Source organism: Hippopotamus amphibius, chromosome 1 (genome assembly GCF_030028045.1).
Source record: "Hippopotamus amphibius kiboko isolate mHipAmp2 chromosome 1, mHipAmp2.hap2, whole genome shotgun sequence".
In the NCBI taxonomy this organism is placed as follows: Eukaryota; Metazoa; Chordata; class Mammalia; order Artiodactyla; family Hippopotamidae; genus Hippopotamus; species Hippopotamus amphibius.
In genome coordinates this window covers 28168003-28187461 of record NC_080186.1, presented here as the reverse complement: position 1 = coordinate 28187461, position 19459 = coordinate 28168003, and the positions used below count along the sequence as shown (strand labels likewise).

Below are 19459 nucleotides of genomic sequence, written 5' to 3'. Positions count from 1 at the left end.
CCTCACCCTGGTTCTGACCCTGTGTAACCCTGACCATAGTTGGTTACAGATACCTATATAACTAAGACCTTTAAATGAACTCTGTGTAAAAACTTTAATTTATAACATGCTCTGACTTTATTTCATCTAAGAAAACAGAAATGAGGTGATATTTCAGGAAAATCATTACATGTCTGAAAAAATTCAGTGGTTCAAAAGTTTATCCATAAGCAACATTAGCTAGAATTTTGGACCTTGTTATCTAGGTTAACCACAGTAGGTCACTGTTGTACTTCTATTCCTTTATTTCTTATTATGACATGGCCTATCATTAGGAAGTTCATTCTAGCAGAATACCTCTCCTGATTAAAATTTTTGGTAAGCTTGACTACTGCTCTGGTTGATGCTATGATATGCAAAACCACCTCACTTTGGCGAACCATTGATTAGAAAATGGATGAATATGACACCTGCAGTAGGTCAAGAGTACTCAGTTTGTGTTGCTACCGGTTCAGTGGGGGAATACTCTGTCTTCTTCAGCTACCTGCTCTTCTGGCCCCATAATCTTCATACTGTCCCTGAGAAATGCCTTGGAGGTGAGTACGAGGTCAAATGGTGGGACTATGCCCCCGTCCTTCAGTACACTTCTAGCAGAAGAGCTCTTTTGTTTTGTTTTGTTTTTCTGTTTCATAAACTAGAGTTCTGTGTCAAAGATCTACATGTAAGGGACTCATTGAAGAGGGGAGCCAGCGATGAATGTCTAGCAGTACTTCTACGAGCTAAAATATCCTGAGCCAAAAAACTCTCTCTTTTGTGTCTTCTATTCCACTTACTAGACAGCTTTCCCACCCTCTTAAAAACCCGTCTTCAAAATAGCCTCAAATGTTGTTGGTATTCAGAACTCTTAACAGAGCTGTAGTCTCTATTTTCATTTCATTTTAAAATGTTTTCATTCTTTGTTTTTAGATGCCAAGGAGAGCAGGTGCCAGCAGGCGAAGACACAATTTGGAGTTGGCCTGAGATCTGGGGGAGAAAATCACCTCCGGCTTCTTGAAGGAACCCCCTCTCTCAAGTCATGTTGGGTTGCCTGCTGCCAGGACTCTGCCTGTCATGCCTTTTGGTGGTTAGAAGGGATGTGCATTCAGGCAGACTGCAGCAGGCCCCAGAGCTGCCAGGCTTTTAGGACAGACTCTTCCAATTCTATGCTGGTGTTTTTTAAAAAATTCCAGATTGCAGATGATCTGAACTTTCTACCTGAAGATGATGTACCACATATTCTGAGGCTAGGTTGGAGCAGGGTATCTTGGAGGAGACAGAGCCCACCTAGAACTCCACTCAGACCCACTTTATCTTCCATTGACCAGCAGAGCTTAATCAGGAAGCTTCGGAAGAGAGAGAGTCCCAGTGAAGAAGTAGCTACAGTGACACAGCCTTCAAAAATGAATGAACGAGGTGATCTGAATGACACTAGCTCTGCAGAGGTAAGTGTGTTATGAATAAGGAGCACAGAAACTGTTTAATCTGCTTTTACATTTGGCATACTTGAGCTCTGAAGCTGGTGCTTGTGGGCAGCACTTATAGTCTGAGGAGTGTCGGTATAAAGCTGCTTGGTATCATCTTAGTAGGTGCCGCCCACATGTTCAAGGGTAGTTTGACCTTAGAGATGTTCATTCCATGCAAGTCTGACCATTGTTTTGGTAAAAGCAGAAAGCTGCTCATTATCTAGTCTGAGCTGGTTCTTGGCCACAGGTAAGTGCAGTTGTGTGGGTGTTAGTCTCCACCAACGATTCTGCAGTGTTTTCTGCCAGATTGCAAAACACTTAACTGATGTGGTTGCAGTCAGGTTCTCCTCCTCCTCCCCCATCTCCTGCCTGTAAACACGTTCCTTATGAGGTAGTTTCTATTCCAGCCTGAAGTAACCATGCCTGGTACTGCAGATTAAGACCTGACCTGCCGGGCTGCGGAGCTGGATGTGGCCGTTAGCAAAGAGGTCTCAGGTGACTTCTTACCAAGTTTTGTCTGCCAATGGAGATACCACCAGTATAGTTTATTCTGCTTATTATATTTCTTCATTGTTGATCTTCCTGGGCAGATGATTAAAAGGAATGACTCACTCTGTGCTCATTCTCCCTTGATTGCTGTGACTTATTTTTGTATTTGTTTTGTCCTAGTTGTCTCTATCAAGTTGAAGCCAGAGTGAGGAGGCTACTACATGCCAGGCACTGTGTGTGCTAATCATTGTATTAGGTCATTTTGTTGAATTTTCATAGCAATATTTCCACATATGTACGAGGGTGGGTCAAAAATTATCCAGACCCTGACTGTAGAATTTACAGAAATTTTAATATAACCCGAGTGCAGATAATTTTTGACTCACCCTCGTATTATTAATTCCATTTTACTAATGAGGAAACTGAGGCCCAAAGAGGTTAAACAATTTTATCGTGTAGCTAATGAATAGCAACACTAGAATTGGAACCCAGATTTAATATTAAGAAAAAAACCTTTCAGTGCAATATTAGAGATACAGTGTTAGGTTCAACATGCCCATAAACATTGATTATCAATGGCATTTATTATCAATGTCAGGCACTTTTCTAAACACTGGAGATATAAGACGTGATCTGTGACCTCAGGGAGTTTACAGTCCAGTGGAGACTCAGGCATTAAGATGGGAGTAAATTTATGTACTACACAGTATAGTAGGAACACAGAAGAAGGACTGATCCTCTTGAGCAGGCAGGGGATGTGTACGTGCAGGGAAGACTTTACAGAGATGTTTAACTTATTTCTTGAAGGATGTGTAGGATTTCACTAGGGGTTTAAAGATAATAAAAACATTCTGGAGAGAGATCCAGTGTATGCAAAAGCTTAGTTAGTCAGCACATATTTACTGCACATTTACTGTCTGCAGGGTCCTGTACTAAAAGCGAGGTACTAGGAATATTATAGCAAGTAAGATCATGATTCCTGCGCTAATAGCGCTTACACTCTGGCAAGGAAAATAGACACCACATTTATGATAATTAAATAATTATAAGCTTGATGCGCATTATGAGAGGATAAGTAGAGTGCTACAAGAGCATCTAACAAGCACCTAATCGAGACTAAGGGGTAAAGTTAGGCCACTGTAAATAAGGAAAGTTTAAGCTGAGACTTGAAGTAGAAGTAGGAGTTAGGAAAAGAAGCAGGCAAAGAGTAATTCAGGCAGAAGGAATAACAATTTCCCAGTTTGTTAGGTGCCCTAGAACATGGCACGATCAAGAAGTTGAGAGAGACTGGTCTTGTTTGGCAGGCAGAGCAGGAGAGCTAGTGGAGAAAGAAGAGGCTTCAGAGGTATGCAGAGCCTTGAGGCCTTCTTAAAATAGAGGGCTTTATCTTGAGCGGGGAATGAAATGATCATGTATGTTACTGTGTGGTGAATAGACTGGAGAAGTGCAAGATGTGTATGGAACAATCAAGTAGGAGGCTCTTCAGGCAAGGGAACCATCCCACTAAGGACGTTGAAGATATGGGAAAGGGGATAAATGATAAATACTCCCTGAGAGCTGAGGTTCTCGAACTTTAAGAAGTGTCAGAATTACTTGGAGGTCTTGTTAGAAACATATTGCTAGACCTAAGCGCCAAAGTTCCTGATTCAGTAGGTTTAGAGTGGGGCCTGAGAATTTGCATTTATAACACGTTCCTAGATTGCCAATGCTGCTAGTCTGGGAACCGCACTTTGAGAACCACTGCCTTATAGTGCAGGTGGGTTAGAATCCAGAGCACAGAGCACAAGATTAGCCTTAAGCAGGAGGAGAGACATCTCCTTCATTGTGATAGGAAGGAAGAAATGGGTGGCTATAGTTGCGGCTAAGGTGGACTTTTAGGTTCAATTGAGAAAATTGTGGTAGTTCTAATCTCATTCTTGTTTTTTTCTGAAGTGGGATAGATCATTTATTGAAAGTAGAAGCAGAGATAGGTGGAGTGGGGATAGGTGGGTAGTAGGCAGGAAAATGAGAGGTCTGGAGAGAGTGGTAAAGGTCTCAAATGGCCATTGTGAGGGGTAGGAGATGGTATACTAGGTAAGGAAATAGAAAGATTGCTGGGTAGCATTGAAGATGGAGACCATGAATTTATAATTATAGTTGTGTGATTCTCCTTAGTAGCTCTCAGCCCTATCAAGTAAAGGCTGATAGTTTGATTCATCCAAGATTAGAGCTTTGCCAATTTTGTACAGAAGGAAATTGGGCTGTGGAAACTGAAGTTGTTGTCAAGAGAGTGGATGAAAGAGAGATAGAAGAAGAAAGGAAAGGAGTCAAAGACAGGAGGGGCTGACAGAGATTTTGACAGAGGAGTCTGGCATTCAGAGGCTTTGATGATGGGAAGCAGATATTGGGGGACAGGTTAATATGCTGAAAGGACAGAAGGTAGTCATCAGAGTGTGAGATACTTGAATTTAAGATTTTGGGGGTGGAGAAGTTCTGGTGATAGAGGATCTAGGGTGAAGCTGTTGAAGAGAGTTGCTGGGGTAGATTGGAGAAGAAATTTATCGGTGACAAGGAGCTCAGAGAACATATTGAATGAGTTATCCATGTAGACATTGAGATACACTCTAATAAGGATGATAGTAAAGGTGATAGCAGCAGTAGCTGGTGTTCACTGAGTGCTTGCTCTGCGTCAGGTGCTATTCTGAACCCTTCACATGAATTGACCCTTTTAATCTATGCAGCAAATCCTATGAATTACTATTACCATCTTTATCTTATAAGTGAGGAAACTCAGGAAAAGAAAGGTTAAAGAACATGGCCAAGGCAACAGAGCTGTATGTAGTAATATCAAGACTTGAGCCCAGCAATCCAGAGTCTGTCCTCTTAATCTTCTTACTCTTGAGGCAAGGACTTGCAGTGATGAGGAATTTTGAGATCCAGATGTCAAAGCCATCAGTAAAGTAGGAGGAGTAATGAGTAAGTTGAGAGATGACAGCTATGATGAGAGTTGAAGTATAGTGCAGCAAGATAGCAAAGGAGAAGAGGTTTTTACAAAGAAGATAGAAGAGTAATGATTTGCAAAGGCATTGAGAAGGGAAGCAAATAAAATACCAACCCACCTTTAATCCTGAAGTGTGGGAGAATAAGTAGCCATCATATTGCAGAGATACATGGGAAAAGGTACCCTCAGGGGAGGGCAGGCTTATTAAGAATAGGAGGTCAGGGACTTCCCTGGTGGTCCAGTGGTTAAGACTCTGCACTTCCAGTGCAGGGGGCAGGGGTTCAATCCCTGGTCGGGGAACTAAGATCCCACATGCCATGTTGCATGGCCAAAAAAGAAAATAGGAGGTCATGGATCACTTTATGGGCATGTGACCTAATGCAGTTCCCACACTTAGAAAGGCCTTGTTCTTGTTTTAGTGCTCTGCTCTCATTATCTTGAAATTCTTAATTTTTGAGTACGGAAGCCCACATTTTCATTTTTGCACCACATTCTGAAACTTTATGTAGCCTGCCCTGCAGGAGGTATAGGGAACAAAACATGAAATAACTGAGTGTACAGGTGACTTTCTGATCATGGAATAGAAATTTCGGACAATTCAGTGGAATTTTTGGAAGAAAAAATGGAGGTTGGGTTTTAAAGGAGAGGAAGTATAGATCATTGTAGGGATAACAGTTGTGGTGTGGTAAATGTTTCACAATTGGATTTTCCCCCAGAAAACAAAGTCAGGCCCTGAGTTGTAGACTTTGCCAATTTTCATGGTGTAAATACTACCACCATGACCAATTTCAGGCTACCAGCATAGCATGAAGTCGCTGAACACAGAGTTGCTAGAGATGAATGCAGTCAGCATATGACCTGGCTCTAGCACACCACAGGATAGTTACCATCAATAAAATTAGACCAGTAAAGTTAGAATTATGATAGATTTAGACCTGACAGTCTTCTGGAAGATGGTAAAAACTCAAACTTGGGCCTTACAAAATTCAGGTGTTTGCTGGAGAGAGGATCGTGAAGTTGTTTTGGCTGGGGAGTTCTTTTTTTCTTGTTGTTCACCAGTCATAGAGAGTGGCAGTAAATAGCTGCTAGTGAACAGGATCTCAGGCTTTATGGTCTAACATGGAGTGTGGGTGGACGTGGGGAGAGGGATATTGAACTTGAACTTTGAAGCCCTAGGAGTGGGCTTTGTGCAGTGTTGCACAGAGGCATTACATAGTTTGGCATCACATGTTGGGAACTGCAAGCATTGCTGAAAAATGGGGCAGAGTGAAATCTTCAGATCCAGACAAGTTACATTTGGCCTTATGTGCCATGCTTAGGAGCTTGATTCTCATCCTGAACGCCATGGATAGCTCTGGAAGGGTGGTAGAATCACTGCGTACATTCAGAATAGTTAGTTGCTAGGCATTTCTTTTAGGAGAGGACTTGGAGTTCAAACTTGTGCTCAATACACTAGGGAGAGTAAGAGAAATGTAGGCACTGCAGATCTCCTAATTAGGGATGACTGACTAGCAGCAGTAGTTTGCACTAAAATTTTAATTTGTACTGTTTTCACTAAGGTAGGTCAAGTAAGTCTGCATCCAAAGGAGGAAGAAATTATATCATAAATTACTCTTGTCTTGCGTGAAATGTCTGCACAGTTGCAAAGGCATGGGGTTGTCAGTAGCATTTTTCATTCTTTTGAACATGTATATTGCATCCAAGAGTAGGTATTGTGGACCTTTAGTAATTCCAGAAGTGGAAAGGAATGTCATCAGTTTATTCCCCTTTCTCAACTTAGAGACAGAGAAGCTTGTACTGCTTGGTTTAAGTACTTCATCCTTTCTGTATTGTGAACCTCTGAATTGTTGGCAGGAGGAGCATGAAGGCTTATTGATTGGGTACTGAAACATTTGCAGTACAAGGCGTTTAGCTACTGGCAATTAGTTGCTGCCAGTCCTGCTTTGTGAAAGGAGGAATGTTCTCTTTGAGCCCAGGGAATGAAGGCCCAGTTAGGTATCCCCACATGTAAGATTTGGCTTTAGAAAGACTGAGATGCTCCTTTTTCCACCAGCACCATCTTCCCATTTCTAGCTCATGTTACAGCATTTCAACCCCTGCAAGCCAGTGGCTTTCTGTAGAACAGATGACTGAGAAGGATAAACGAGCCAAGCCCTTGGACCCTCTCTGCTGCCTTTTGTCACCAAGGAAGACTCTTATGTTGACTCTACAGAAGGTCGGAATTTACCTCTCTCCAGAAGATAGAGGCATAGGATATGGGCAGCAACAGAGAAGAGCCTTGCATAACCAAGGACAGAAACCCAGGCAGTTGTGTTTCCCTTCATCCATATTTTTGTTTCAGTTTGGTTTGTTTTTCAAGGCTTTTTGGTTAGTTGCTTTCATTTGGTTTTTGTTTTAAAATCTTTCCTTTACTCCTTAAGGCTTGTGAATTTTTTGCCAAGGGTTCATTTATTATTTTGGCTATTATTTGCTGACAGATTTGAAATTTCTCAGGACCTAGTTTTCTCCAGATTCTCGTTCTCAGTTATCTGAGCAGCAGATGCCAAAATTTTTTAGCCCCCGACCCCCTTCCAGCCCTTTGGCTTGGACAAGCTTTGTGGATTTCTTACCCCTCAGTGACCTAGGCCCTTCCCGTACTGTCTTTGTGCATATATTCACTAAGCGCTCCCTCAACACCCCCACCCTCCGCCATTCTAATCTTGCATGCGTGGCTTGTTGCATCAAGAGAAAAACTGGTCAGCCTGTTTCCTTGTTGTATGTGGGTATGCAAAAATCCCTGCTATTGTGCTTTTCCTTTTTCAAAAGTATTAGTGCCTGAACCATGATACTTTTTCTGTATTTTTTTTCCACTGTAACTGCACGCTTTCTCCTCTAGTTTTCTAAATATTCTGGCTCTTTTATCTGATTATCTGTTTTGTTATTTTTTTTAATTGAAGTACAGTTGATTTACCATGTTAGTTTCAGGTGTGCAGCAAAGTGAGTCAGTTATACATATGTATGTATATATCTATATTCTTTTTAAAATTCTTTTCCATGATAGCTTATTATAAGATATTGAATACATGTCAATCCCATTCTCCCAGTTTATCACACTCCCATCCCCTGGTAACAATGTTTGTTTTCTGTATCTGTGACTCTACTTCTGTTTTGTAAATAAGTTCATATATACCCATTTTTTTCAGATTCCGTATATAAGCGACATCATTTGGTATTTGTCTTTCTGTGTCTGACTTATTTCACTCAGTATGATAATCTCTAGGTCCATCCATGTTGCCGCAAATGGCATTATTTTGTTCTTTTTATGGCTGAGTAATTTTCCATTGTATATATGTACCACATTTTCTTTATACATTCATCTCTTGATGGACATCTAGGTTGCTTCCATGTCCTGGCTATTGTAAATAGTGCTGCAGTGAACGTTTGGGTGCATGTATCTTTTTGAATTATGATTTTTCTCCAGGTATATATGCCCACGAATGGGATTGCTGGATCATATGGTAGCTCTGCTTTTAGTTTTTTAAGGAACCTCCATATTGTTCTCTATAGTGGCTGTACCAATTTACATCCCCCCCGCCAACAGTGTAAGAGGGTTCTGTTTTCTCCACATCCTCTCCAGCATTTATTATTTTAGGCTTTCTGATGCTGGCCATCCTGACTGATGTGAAGTGATACCTCAGTGTAGTTTTGATTTGCATTTCTCTAATAATAAGCTTTGTGGAGCATCTTTTCATGTGCCTGTTGGCCACCTGTTTGTCTTCTTTGGAGAAATGTGTTGAAGTCTTTTGCCCATTTTTTGATTGGGTTGTTTGTTTTTTGATATTGAGCTGCATGAGCTATTTGTATATTTTGGAGATTAATCCCTTGTTTGCTTCATTTGCAAATATTTTCTCCCATTCTGTGGGTTGTCTTTTTGCTTTGTTTATGGTTTCCTTTGCTGTGCAAAAGCTTTTAAGTTTAATTAGATCCCATTTTTTATTTTTGTTTTTATTTTCATTACTTTAGGAGGTGGATCAAAAAAGGTCTTGCTGTATTTATGTCAGAGAGTGTTCTGCCTATGTTTTTCTCTAAGAGTTTTATAGTATCTGGTCTTTACATTATGTGATTTTAAATGGGATTTTTTAAACTTTCTCTTTCTGATATTTCATTGTTAGTGTAAAGAAATGCAACAGATTTCTGTATATTAATCTTGTATCCTGCTACTTGCTGAATTCACTTATCAATTCTAATAGTTTTTGTGTGGAGTCTTTAGGGTTTTCTGTATAGAGTATCATGTCATCTGCATATAATAACAAGTTTACCTCTTCCCTACCAATTTGGATATGTTTTATTTCTTTTTCTTGTCTAGTTGCTGTGGCTAGGACTTCCAGTACTATCTGAATAGAGTGATGAGAATGGGCATCCTTGTCTTGTTCCAAAATTTAGTGGAAAGGCTTTCAGCTTTTTACTGTTTAGCATTATGTTGGCTGTGGGTTTGTCATAAGTGGCTTTTATTATGTCTAGATATGTTCCCTTTATATCCACTTTGGTAAGAGTTTTTATCATGAGTGGATGTTGAATGTTATCAAATGCTTTTTCTGCATCTATTGAGATGATCATGTGATTTTTGTCTTTTCTTTTGTTGATGTGATTATCTGTTTTTTTTTTAACTGTGTGAGATGAATTTGAAAATGTGTTTGTTGACTACTTTGTAAGTTAAGTTATGAAGTGAAGAGGGTTTGTTGTAGATCCACTAATAGTTCCTTGCTAATTGGCAGGACTTGAGCCATGGGAAAAACAGTCTCAAAATCAGCCATATCTTAGTTAATACTCCTGTCATCCCTCCCCCTTTCTCCCTTCATGGGTGGTTTTAGTTTCTCAAGGAGATTCTGAGAAGACATAACTTTGTAACTAACTATTACAAAGATATACCCTACCACATTCTGAGAATGTAGGTTGGGATGTTGTTGAGAATTGGGTTGGGATGAGAATTGGGTTGTTGCTGAGAATTGGATTGGGATGTATCATTCAGCCCCACTAGCTTTGCTACTGCAGAAAGATACTGTCTTTCCTCTAGTAGGATTTTTGTTAGTGACAATGGTAATTTTTGTTTTATTCAATACAGTCTCAAATAAAAATATGTTGAAAGCTGAATTTCTGTGAATCATTCTTTAATATTAAGTAGACACTAGTGTAGCATGTGTCTTACCAAGAAGGGCTCCTACCTGGACTGTGGTGATACTACCTGGATAAGTATGAATATCCTGGGGTCCTGCAGGCTCCTGCTCAAAACAGAATAGCTCATGATGGAGGATATTTTTTGTCATTTTTAATTATGGTATTAATCACTGGGGCTGGCTTGCCATATTTGGAGAGAGTAGCCCCAGAGTGGAGGCAGGGAGGAAGGAAGGAAGAGGGAGAAGGAGGAGAGAGAAATGAAGAGATGGAGAAAACGAATGTGAATAGAAGCCTTTTGTCATTCTGAATAAAACTCCCTTGAAGAAGAAACAGGTGTATGCATCTGGGGCATGATTTGTGACTTACGGTTTGTTCACAGTTGGATTCGTTTTTATTATTTCTGTCAGGTGCCAGAAAAATTGTCCCAAGGAAATTCCACCCAAGTCTCCCTGACCGTATACCATCTCTGAAAATTTTAAGTATTACTTCATAGTTTCTAAAGTAAAATAATTTGCTCCATATCTCCTTTTCCTATTTCTTTAAAAATAACTAAATAATAATAATAATAATAAACAACAAATTGTTTCTTTAAAAATAAAAATCTGCTGGCCTTACTTAAAAATATCTCTGTGCTTCTACTTCTGGGAATTTATTCTAAAGCCATAATTCCTAAATAAAGAAAGAGCTTAACTCACAATGGTGAGCCACTATTTATTTAATAAAAAAGTGAAAGCAGTCTATCTAATAAGGGAAAAGTGACATTGTGCAGCCATTGACAATGCATTTTTGGCTGCATGAATGGCTCTTTTGTTACTCGCTTCTACTTTCCACTCCAGCCACACTGAGCGGAATGTTTGCTCTTCTGTGGACACCATACTTTCTAAAAACAGCTTTATTGAAGTATAATTGACATATCATAAACTGTACATTTTTTTAATGGTTTACTTTTTTGTTGGCTGGACCATGCGGCATACGGGATCTTAGTTCCCCGGCCAGGGATCAAACCTGTGCCTCCTGCAGTGGAAGTGCAGAGTCCTAACCACTAGACCACCAGGGAATTCCCTAAACTGTATATGTTAAAGTGTACAATTTGATTATTTTTGACATACGTATATACCCATAAAACCGTTGCCCCCCCAAAAATAATGAACATATCCATTACCCCCCAAATTTCCTCCTGTCCCTTTGTAATGTCTTTCCCACTCCCTCCCTTATTCCCAGGAAACCACTGACCTGCTTTAGGTTATTACCGATTTTCTAGAGTTTCTAAATAAACAGAATCATATTTACATTATGTACTCTTTTTTTAACAATTTTATTGAGGTATAATTTACATACCGTACAACTCATTCCTCTTAAGTGTACAATTCAGTGACTTTAGTAAATGTATAGAGTTGTATATCATAACCACAACTAGTTAGTTAACATTTCCATAATCCCCAAAACTTTCTGGTGCTCATTTGTCCAAAAGTTCCCTTGTGCCATCCATACTCCCACCTCCAGTCCCAGGTATCCGCTAATCTGCTGTCTCTAAATTTGCCTTTTCTGGACTTTTCGTGTGAATGGAACCATGCAACACGTAGTCTTTTGTGTCTGGCTTCTTTCACTTGGCATAATGTCTTGATGTTCATTCTTTTTTTTTTTTTTTTTTTTTTTATTATTTTATTTTATTTTTTTGGGGGGTACACCAGGTTCAATCAACTGTTTTTATACACATATCCCCATATTCCCTCCCTTCCTTGACGCCCCCCCCTCGATTCCCCCCCACCCTCCCTGCCCCAGTCCTCTAAGGCATCTTCCATCCTCGAGTTGGACTCCCTTTGTTATACAACAACTTCCCACTGACTATTTTACAGTTGGTAGTATATATATGTCTGTACTACTCTCCCGCTTCTTCTCAGTTTCCCCTTCACCCCCCGCCCCCTCCCATACCTCGAGTTCTCCAGTCCATTCCCTGTATCTGCTTCCCTGTTCTTGTCACTGAGTTCATCAGTACCATTTTTAGATTCCGTATATGTGAGTTAGCATACAATATTTGTCTTTCTCTTTCTGACTTACTTCACTCTGTATGACAGATTGTAGTTCTATCCACCTCATTACATATAGCTCCATCTCATCCCTTTTTATAGCTGAGTAATATTCCATTGTATATATATGCCACATCTTCTGTATCCATTCATTTGTTGATGGGCATTTCGGTTGCTTCCATGTCCTGGCTATTGTAAAGAGTGCTGCAATAAACATTATGGTACAAGTTTCTTTTGGGATTATGGTTTTCTTTGGGTATATGCCCAGGAGTGGGATTACTGGATCATATGGTAGTTCTATTTGTAGTTTTTTAAGGAACCTCCAAATTGTTTTCCATAGTGGCTGTACCAACTTACAGTCCCACCAACAGTGCAGGAGAGTTCCCTTTTCTCCACACCCTCTCCAACATTTGTTGTTTCCAGCCTTTGTGATGATGGCCATTCTGATTGGTGTGAGGTGATACCTCATTGTGGCTTTGACTTGCATTTCTCTGATGATGAGTGATGTTGAGCATCTTTTCATGTGTTTGTTGGCCATCTGTATGTCTTCTTTGGAGAAATGTCTATTTAGGTCTTCTGCCCATTTGTGGATTGGGTTATTTGCTTTTTTGGTATGAAGCTGCATGAGCTGCTTGTATATTTTGGAGGTTAATCCTTTGTCCGTTGTTTCATAGGCAATTATTTTTTCCCATTCTGAGGGTTGCCTTTTAGTCTTGTTTATGGTTTCTTTTGCTGTGCAAAAGCTTTTAAGTTTCATGAGGTCCCATTCGTTTATTCTTGATTTTATTTCCATGATTCTAGGAGGTGGGTCAAAGAGGATGTTGCTTTGATGTATGTCAAAGAGTGTTCTGCCTATGTTTTCCTCTAGGAGTTTGATAGTGTCTGGCCTTATATGTAGGTCTTTAATCCATTTGGAGTTTATTTTTGTGTATGGTGTTAGGAAGTGTTCTAATTTCATTCTTTTACATGTTGCTGTCCAATTTTCCCAGCACCACTTATTGAAGAGGCTGTCTTTTTTCCATTGTATACTCGTGCCTCCTTTGTCAAAGATAAGGTGCCCATATGTGTTTGGGCTTACTTCTGAGTTCTCTATTCTGTTCCATTGATCTTCCTTTCTATTTTTGTGCCAGTACCATACTGTCTTGATCACTATGGCCTTGTAGTATAGTTTGAAGTCAGGAAGCCTGATTCCACCAACTCCATTTTTCCTTCTCAAGATTGCTTTGGCTATTCGGGGTCTTTTGCGTTTCCATACAAATCGTAAGATTTCTTGCTCTAGTTCTGTGAAAAATGCCATTGGCAATCTGATCGGGATTGCATTAAATCTGTAAATTGCTTTGGGTAGTACAGTCATTTTCACGATGTTGATTCTTCCAATCCAGGAACATGGTATATCCCTCCATCTGTTTATGTCATCTTTGATTTCTTTCATCAATGTCTTAAAGTTTTCTGCATACAGATCTTTTGCCTCCTTAGGCAGGTTTATTCCTAGGTATTTTATTCTTTTGGTTGCAATGGTGAATGGGAGAGTTTCCTTAATTTCTCTTTCTGCTCTTCCGTTGTTAGTGTATAGGAATGCAAGAGATTTCTGTGCATTAATTTTGTATCCTGCTACTTTACTAAACTCATCAATGAGTGCTAGCAGTTTTCTGGTAGAGTCTTTAGGGTTTTCTATATATAGTATCATGTCATCTGCAAAGAGTGATAATTTTACTTCTTCTTTTCCAATTTGGATTCCTTTAATTTCTTTTTCTTCTCTGATTGCTGTGGCTAACACTTCCAAAACTATGTTGAATAACAGTGGTGAGAGTGGACACCCTTGTCTTGTTCCTGTTCTTAGAGGGAATTCTTCCAGTTTTTCTCCATTGAGAACAATGTTGGCTTTTGGTTTGTCATATATGGCTTTTATGATGTTGAGGTAATTTCCTTCTATGCCCATTTTCTGGAGAGCTTTTATCATAAATGGATGTTGAACTTTGTCAAAAGCTTTTTCTGCATCTATTGAAATGATCATATGGTTTTTATCCTTCAATTTGTTGATATGATGTATCACGTTGATTGATTTGCGTATATTGAAGAATCCTTGCATCCCAGGGATAAACCCCACTTGATCGTGGTGTATGATTTTTTTAATGTGCTGTTGCAGTCTGTTAGCTAGTATTTTGTTGAGGATTTTTGCATCTATATTCATCAGTGATATTGGTCTGTAGTTTTCTTTTTTTGTGACATCTTTGCCTGGTTTTGGTATCAGGGTGATGGTAGCCTCATAGAATGAGTTTGGGAGTGCTCCGCCTTCTGCAATATTTTGGAAGAGTTTGAGAAGGATAGGTGTTAACTCTTCTCGAAATGTTTGATAGAATTCGCCTGTGAATCCATCTGGTCCTGGGCTTTTGTGTGTTGGGAGATTTTTAATCACTGCCTCAATTTCTGTACTTGTGATTGGTCTGTTCATGGTTTCTATTTCTTCCTGGTTCAGTCTTGGAAGATTGTATTTTTCTAAGAATGTATCCATTTCTTCCAGGTTATCCAATTGATTGGCATATAGTTGCTTGTAGTAGTCTCTCATGATGTTTTGTATTTCTGAGGTGTCCGTTGTGACTTCTCCTTTTTCATTTCTAATTCTGTTGATTTGCATCTTCTCCCTTTTTTTCTTGATGAGTCTGGCTAATGGTTTATCAATTTTGTTAATCTTCTCAAAGAACCAGCTTTTAGTTTTATTTATTTTTCTTATGGTTTCTTTCCTTTCTTTTTCATTTATTTCTGCTCTGATCTTTACGATTTCTTTCCTTCTGCTCACTTTGGGGTTTCTTTGTTCTTCTTTCTCTAGTTGTTTGAGGTGTAAGGTTAGGTTGTTTATTCGATCATTTTCTTGTTTCTTAAGGTAGGACTGTATTGCTATAAACTTCCCTCTTAGAACTGCTTTTGCTGCGTCCCATAGGTTTTGGGTTGTTGTGTTTTCGTTGTCATTTGTTTCTAGATACTTTTTGATTTCCTCTTTGATTTCTGTAGTGATTCCTTGGTTGTTTAATAGTGAATTGTTTAGCCTCCATGTGTTTGTATTTTTTGCAGTTTTTTTCCTGTAATTGATATCTAGTCTCATGGCGTTGTGGTCTGAGAAGATGCTTGATATGATTTCAATTTTCTTGAATTTGCTGAGGTTTGATTTGTGACCCAAGATGTGATCTATCCTGGAAAATGTTCCGTGTGCACTTGAGAAGAAAGTGTAGTCTGTCGTTTTTGGATGGAATGTCCTATAAATATCAATTAAGTCGAGATGGTCTAATGTGTCATTTAAAGCTTGTGTGTCTTTATTTATTTTCTGTTTGGATGATCTGTCCATTGATGTAAGTGGGGTGTTCAAGTCTCCCACTATAATTGTGTTACTGTCGATGTCCCCTTTTAGAGCTGTTAGCATTTGCCTTATGTATTGAGGTGCTCCTATATTGGGGGCATAGATATTTACCATTGTGATATGTTCTTCTTGGATGGATCCCTTGATCATTATGTAGTGCCCTTCCTTGTCTCTTTTAATAGTCTTTACTTTCAAGTCTAATTTGTCTGATATGAGTATTGCTACTCCAGCTTTCTTTTGACTTCCATTTGCATGGAATATCTTTTTCCATCCCTTCACTTTCAGTCTATATGTATCCCTTGGTCTGAAGTGGGTTTCTTGTAGGCAGCATATAGAAGGGTCTTGTTTTTGTATCCATTCAGCCAGTCTGTGTCTTTTGGTTGGAGCATTTAATCCATTTACATTTAAAGTGATTATTGACATGTGTGTTCCAATTACCATTTTCTTAATTGTTTTGGGTTTGTATTTGTAGGTGTTTTCCTTTTCTTGTGTTTCCTACTTAGAGAAGTTCCTTTAGCACTTGTTGTAAGGCTGGTTTGGTGGTGCTGAATTCTCTTAACTTTTGCTTGTCTGGAAAGCTTTTGATTTCTCCCTCAAATCTGAATGAGATTCTTGCTGGGTAAAGTATTCTTGGCTGTAGGTTTCTCTCTTTCAGGACTTTCAGTATATCCTGCCATTCCCTTCTGGCCTGCAGAGTTTCTGTAGAAAGGTCAGCTGTTATCCTGATGGGTTTTCCCTTTTGATGTTCATTCTTGTTGTAGTATGTGTCAGTAGTTGGTTTCTTTTAATTACTGAATAGGACAGTATTCAGTAGTGTCATAAGGACATGTCATAGTTTATCTGTTCACCTGTTGATGGACATTTGGGTTGTTTCCAGATTTTTTAAGCTTCTGTGAACATTTGTGTGGTCTTTGTATGGACATATGTTTAAATTTCTCTTGGACAAATACCTGGGACTGGAATAGCTTGGTCATATCATAGGTCTATATTTAATATTTTAAGAAGTTGTCAAACTGTTTCCCAAATAGTTGTACCATTTGACATTCCCATTAGTAATGTATGAAAGTTTCAGTTGCTCTGCATTCTCACCATCACTTGGTATGGTGAGTCTTCTACATTTTAGATATCATAATAGGTGTATAATAGTATCTCATTATGGTTTTGATGTGCATTTCCCTAAATACTAATGATGTTGAACATGTTTTCATGTGCTTATTTGCCATCCATATGTTTTTGGTAAAGTATTCATATTTTCCACCATTTAAAAAAATTGGGTTGTTTTCATACACACACACACACGTATTTTGTATGTAAGTCATTTATCAGATATGTGATTACAAATATTCTCTCTCATTCTGTGGCTTGCTTTTCATTCTGTAAGCAGTGTCTTTTTTTTTAAATTTTTAAGTCGAAGTATAGTTGATTTACAGTGTTGTGCCAATCTCTGCTTTACGGCAAAGTGACTCAGTTATACATATCTCTCTCTATATATATGTATAGATATAGATAGATAGATAGATAGATAGATGGATAGATAGATAGATAGATAGATAAATAGATACATTCTTTTTTTAATATTCTTTTCCATTATGGTTTATCCCAGGAGATTAGATATAGTTCTCTGTGCTATACAGCAGGACCTTGTTGTTTATCTATTCTAAATGTAATAGTTTGCATCTACCAACCTCAAACTCCCAGTCCATCCCTCTCCCTCCCCGCCTTCCCCTTGGCAACCATAAGTCTGATCTCTATGTCTGTGAGTCTGTTTCTGTTTTGTAGGTAGGTTCATTTGTGCCATATTTTAGGTTCCACATATAAGTGGTATCATATGGTGTTTGTCTTTCTATTTCTGACTTACTTCACTTAGTATGATAATCCCTAGTTGCATCCACATTGCTGCAAATGACATGATTTTGTTCTTTTTATGGCTAAGTAGTATTTCATTGTATATATATACCACGTCTTCTTTATCCATTCATCTATTGATGGACATTTTGTAAGCAGTGTCTTTTGAAGAGCAGATATTAATTTTGATGATGTCCAGTGTATCAATTTTTTAATGGATCATGCTTTTGATGTTGTATCTAAGAAAGAATTCTCCTAAGTTTTCTTCTAAAAGTTTTATAGTTTTAGGTTTTAAATTTAGGTCAAGTTTTTTTTTTGTACATGGAGAGAGCTATGGATGGGAAGGTTTTGTTTTGTTTTTTGGCATATGAATATCAGATTGTGCTAGCACCATATTTTTTTCCATCCTTTTTCAAGCAAGTGAATTACTTGTCACTTTTATTGAAAATCAGTTAACCATATGTTTATGAATCTATTTCTGGATACTGGTTTTTCCGATTTATTTGTCTATATTGACATCAACACTACACTATCTTGCTAACTATAGGTTTGTAATGTCTTTAAATCAGATAATATAAATCTTACAGTTTTGTTCTTTGTTATCAAAATTGTTTTGACTCTTCTAAGTTCTTTATATTTCCATATATATTTTAGAATCATCTTGTCAATTTCTTTTGAAAAAGCTTTCTGGGATTTTGATTGGGGTTAAGGCTGTAGATCAATCTGAGGAGAATTCATAGCCTTATAATAATAGTGAGTCTGTCTACTGATCCATGAACACAGTATATCTTTCCATTTGTTTAAATCATCTTTAACTCCTCTCAGCAGTGTGTTTCAGGGTACAGATCTTACGTATCTTTTGTCAGAATTATCCCTAAGTTTTCATTTTTGATGCTATTATAACTGATATTTTTAAAAATTCAGTTTCTGTTGCTAGTGTATAGAAATACAATTACTTTTTGTATCTTAGGAAGATGTAACTATGGAAGGACACAGAGAGATGTAACATTGCTTGCTTGGAAGATGGAGGAAGGGGACCATTCCCTATGGAGAGTTCATGGCCTCTAGAAACTGGAAAAGGGTAGAAAATGGATTCTCTCCCTCCTTCTAATCAGACTGGCTAGATTTTCTCAAAGACAATCTTTGGTTTCATTTCTTTTTCTCTATTGCTTTTGTATTTTCTATTTTATTGATTTCTGTCTAATTTTTATTATTTCATTTCTACTGTTTAATTTGGATCTCATTTGCTCTTCTTTTTCTAGTTTCTTAACGTACAACCTGAGGTTGGTGACTTGAGATTTCCTTCTTTTCTAACATGGGCATTTTAGTGCTATAAATTTCCCTCAAAGTACAGTTTTAGCCACATCCTACAGATTTTGATATTGTGTTTACAGTGTATTCAGATGAGAATACTTTAAAATTTCTCTTTTGATTACTCCTTTGACTTCTGGATTATTTATAAGTATATTATGTGGTGTCCAAATGTTTTGGGGCATTTTCCAGATGTTGTTGTTGTTGTTGTTGTTTTTGGCTGTGTTGGGTCTTTGTTGCTGTGCATGGGCTTTCTCTAGTTGTGGTGAGTGGGGGCTACTCTTCTTTGCAGTGCGCGGGCTTCTCAATGCAGTGGCTCTTGTTGCAGAGCATGGGCTCTAGGCACACAGGCTTCAGTAGTTGCAGCATGCAGGCTCAGCAGTTGTGGCGCATGGGCTCTAGGGTGCGTGGGCTTCAGTAGTTGTGGCTTGCAGGCTCTAGAGCGCAGGCTCAGTAGTTGTGGCACATGGGCTTAGTTGTTCTATGGCATGTGGGACCTTCCCAGACCAGGGATTAAACCCGTGTCCCCTGCATTGGCAGGCGGCTTCTCAGCCACTGCGCCACCAGGGAAGTCCTGTTGTACTTTGGTAATTTAATTGGTAACTTAATGCCTTTGTAGCCAGTGAATGTTGTATGACTTGAATCCTTTTAAATTTATTGACACCTGTTTCAATGCTGAGAATACGGTTTATCTTGGTAAATGTTCCAAGTGTGTTTGAAAAGAATATGTATCCTATTATTGTTGGGCAAGTGTTATGTAAATGTCAGATCAAATTGACTAGTGTTGTTCAGATCTTCTATATCCTTATTTTCTACTAAT

The 19459-nt window shown here is 38.6% G+C and overlaps 1 protein-coding gene across 12 annotated transcripts in view; it reads left to right on the top strand.

The window, feature by feature from the left end:
- KIAA0319L (KIAA0319 like) overlaps positions 1-19459 on the top strand; it is a 129168-nt gene that overhangs the window by 50686 nt on the left and 59023 nt on the right. For 6 of the 12 annotated variants that reach the window (XR_009048706.1, XR_009048705.1, XM_057704903.1 and 3 more), the window contains exons 3-4: positions 520-575; positions 946-1460. Coding sequence is in view for 10 of the 12 variants with exons in the window: in XM_057704903.1 (XP_057560886.1) it covers positions 520-575; positions 946-1460 (571 nt within the window). In the remaining 2 variants the exon portion in view is untranslated. The remainder of the gene's footprint in view (positions 1-519; positions 576-945; positions 1461-19459) is intronic. The other 6 variants (XM_057704854.1, XM_057704882.1, XM_057704862.1 and 3 more) reach the window with 1 other exon arrangement.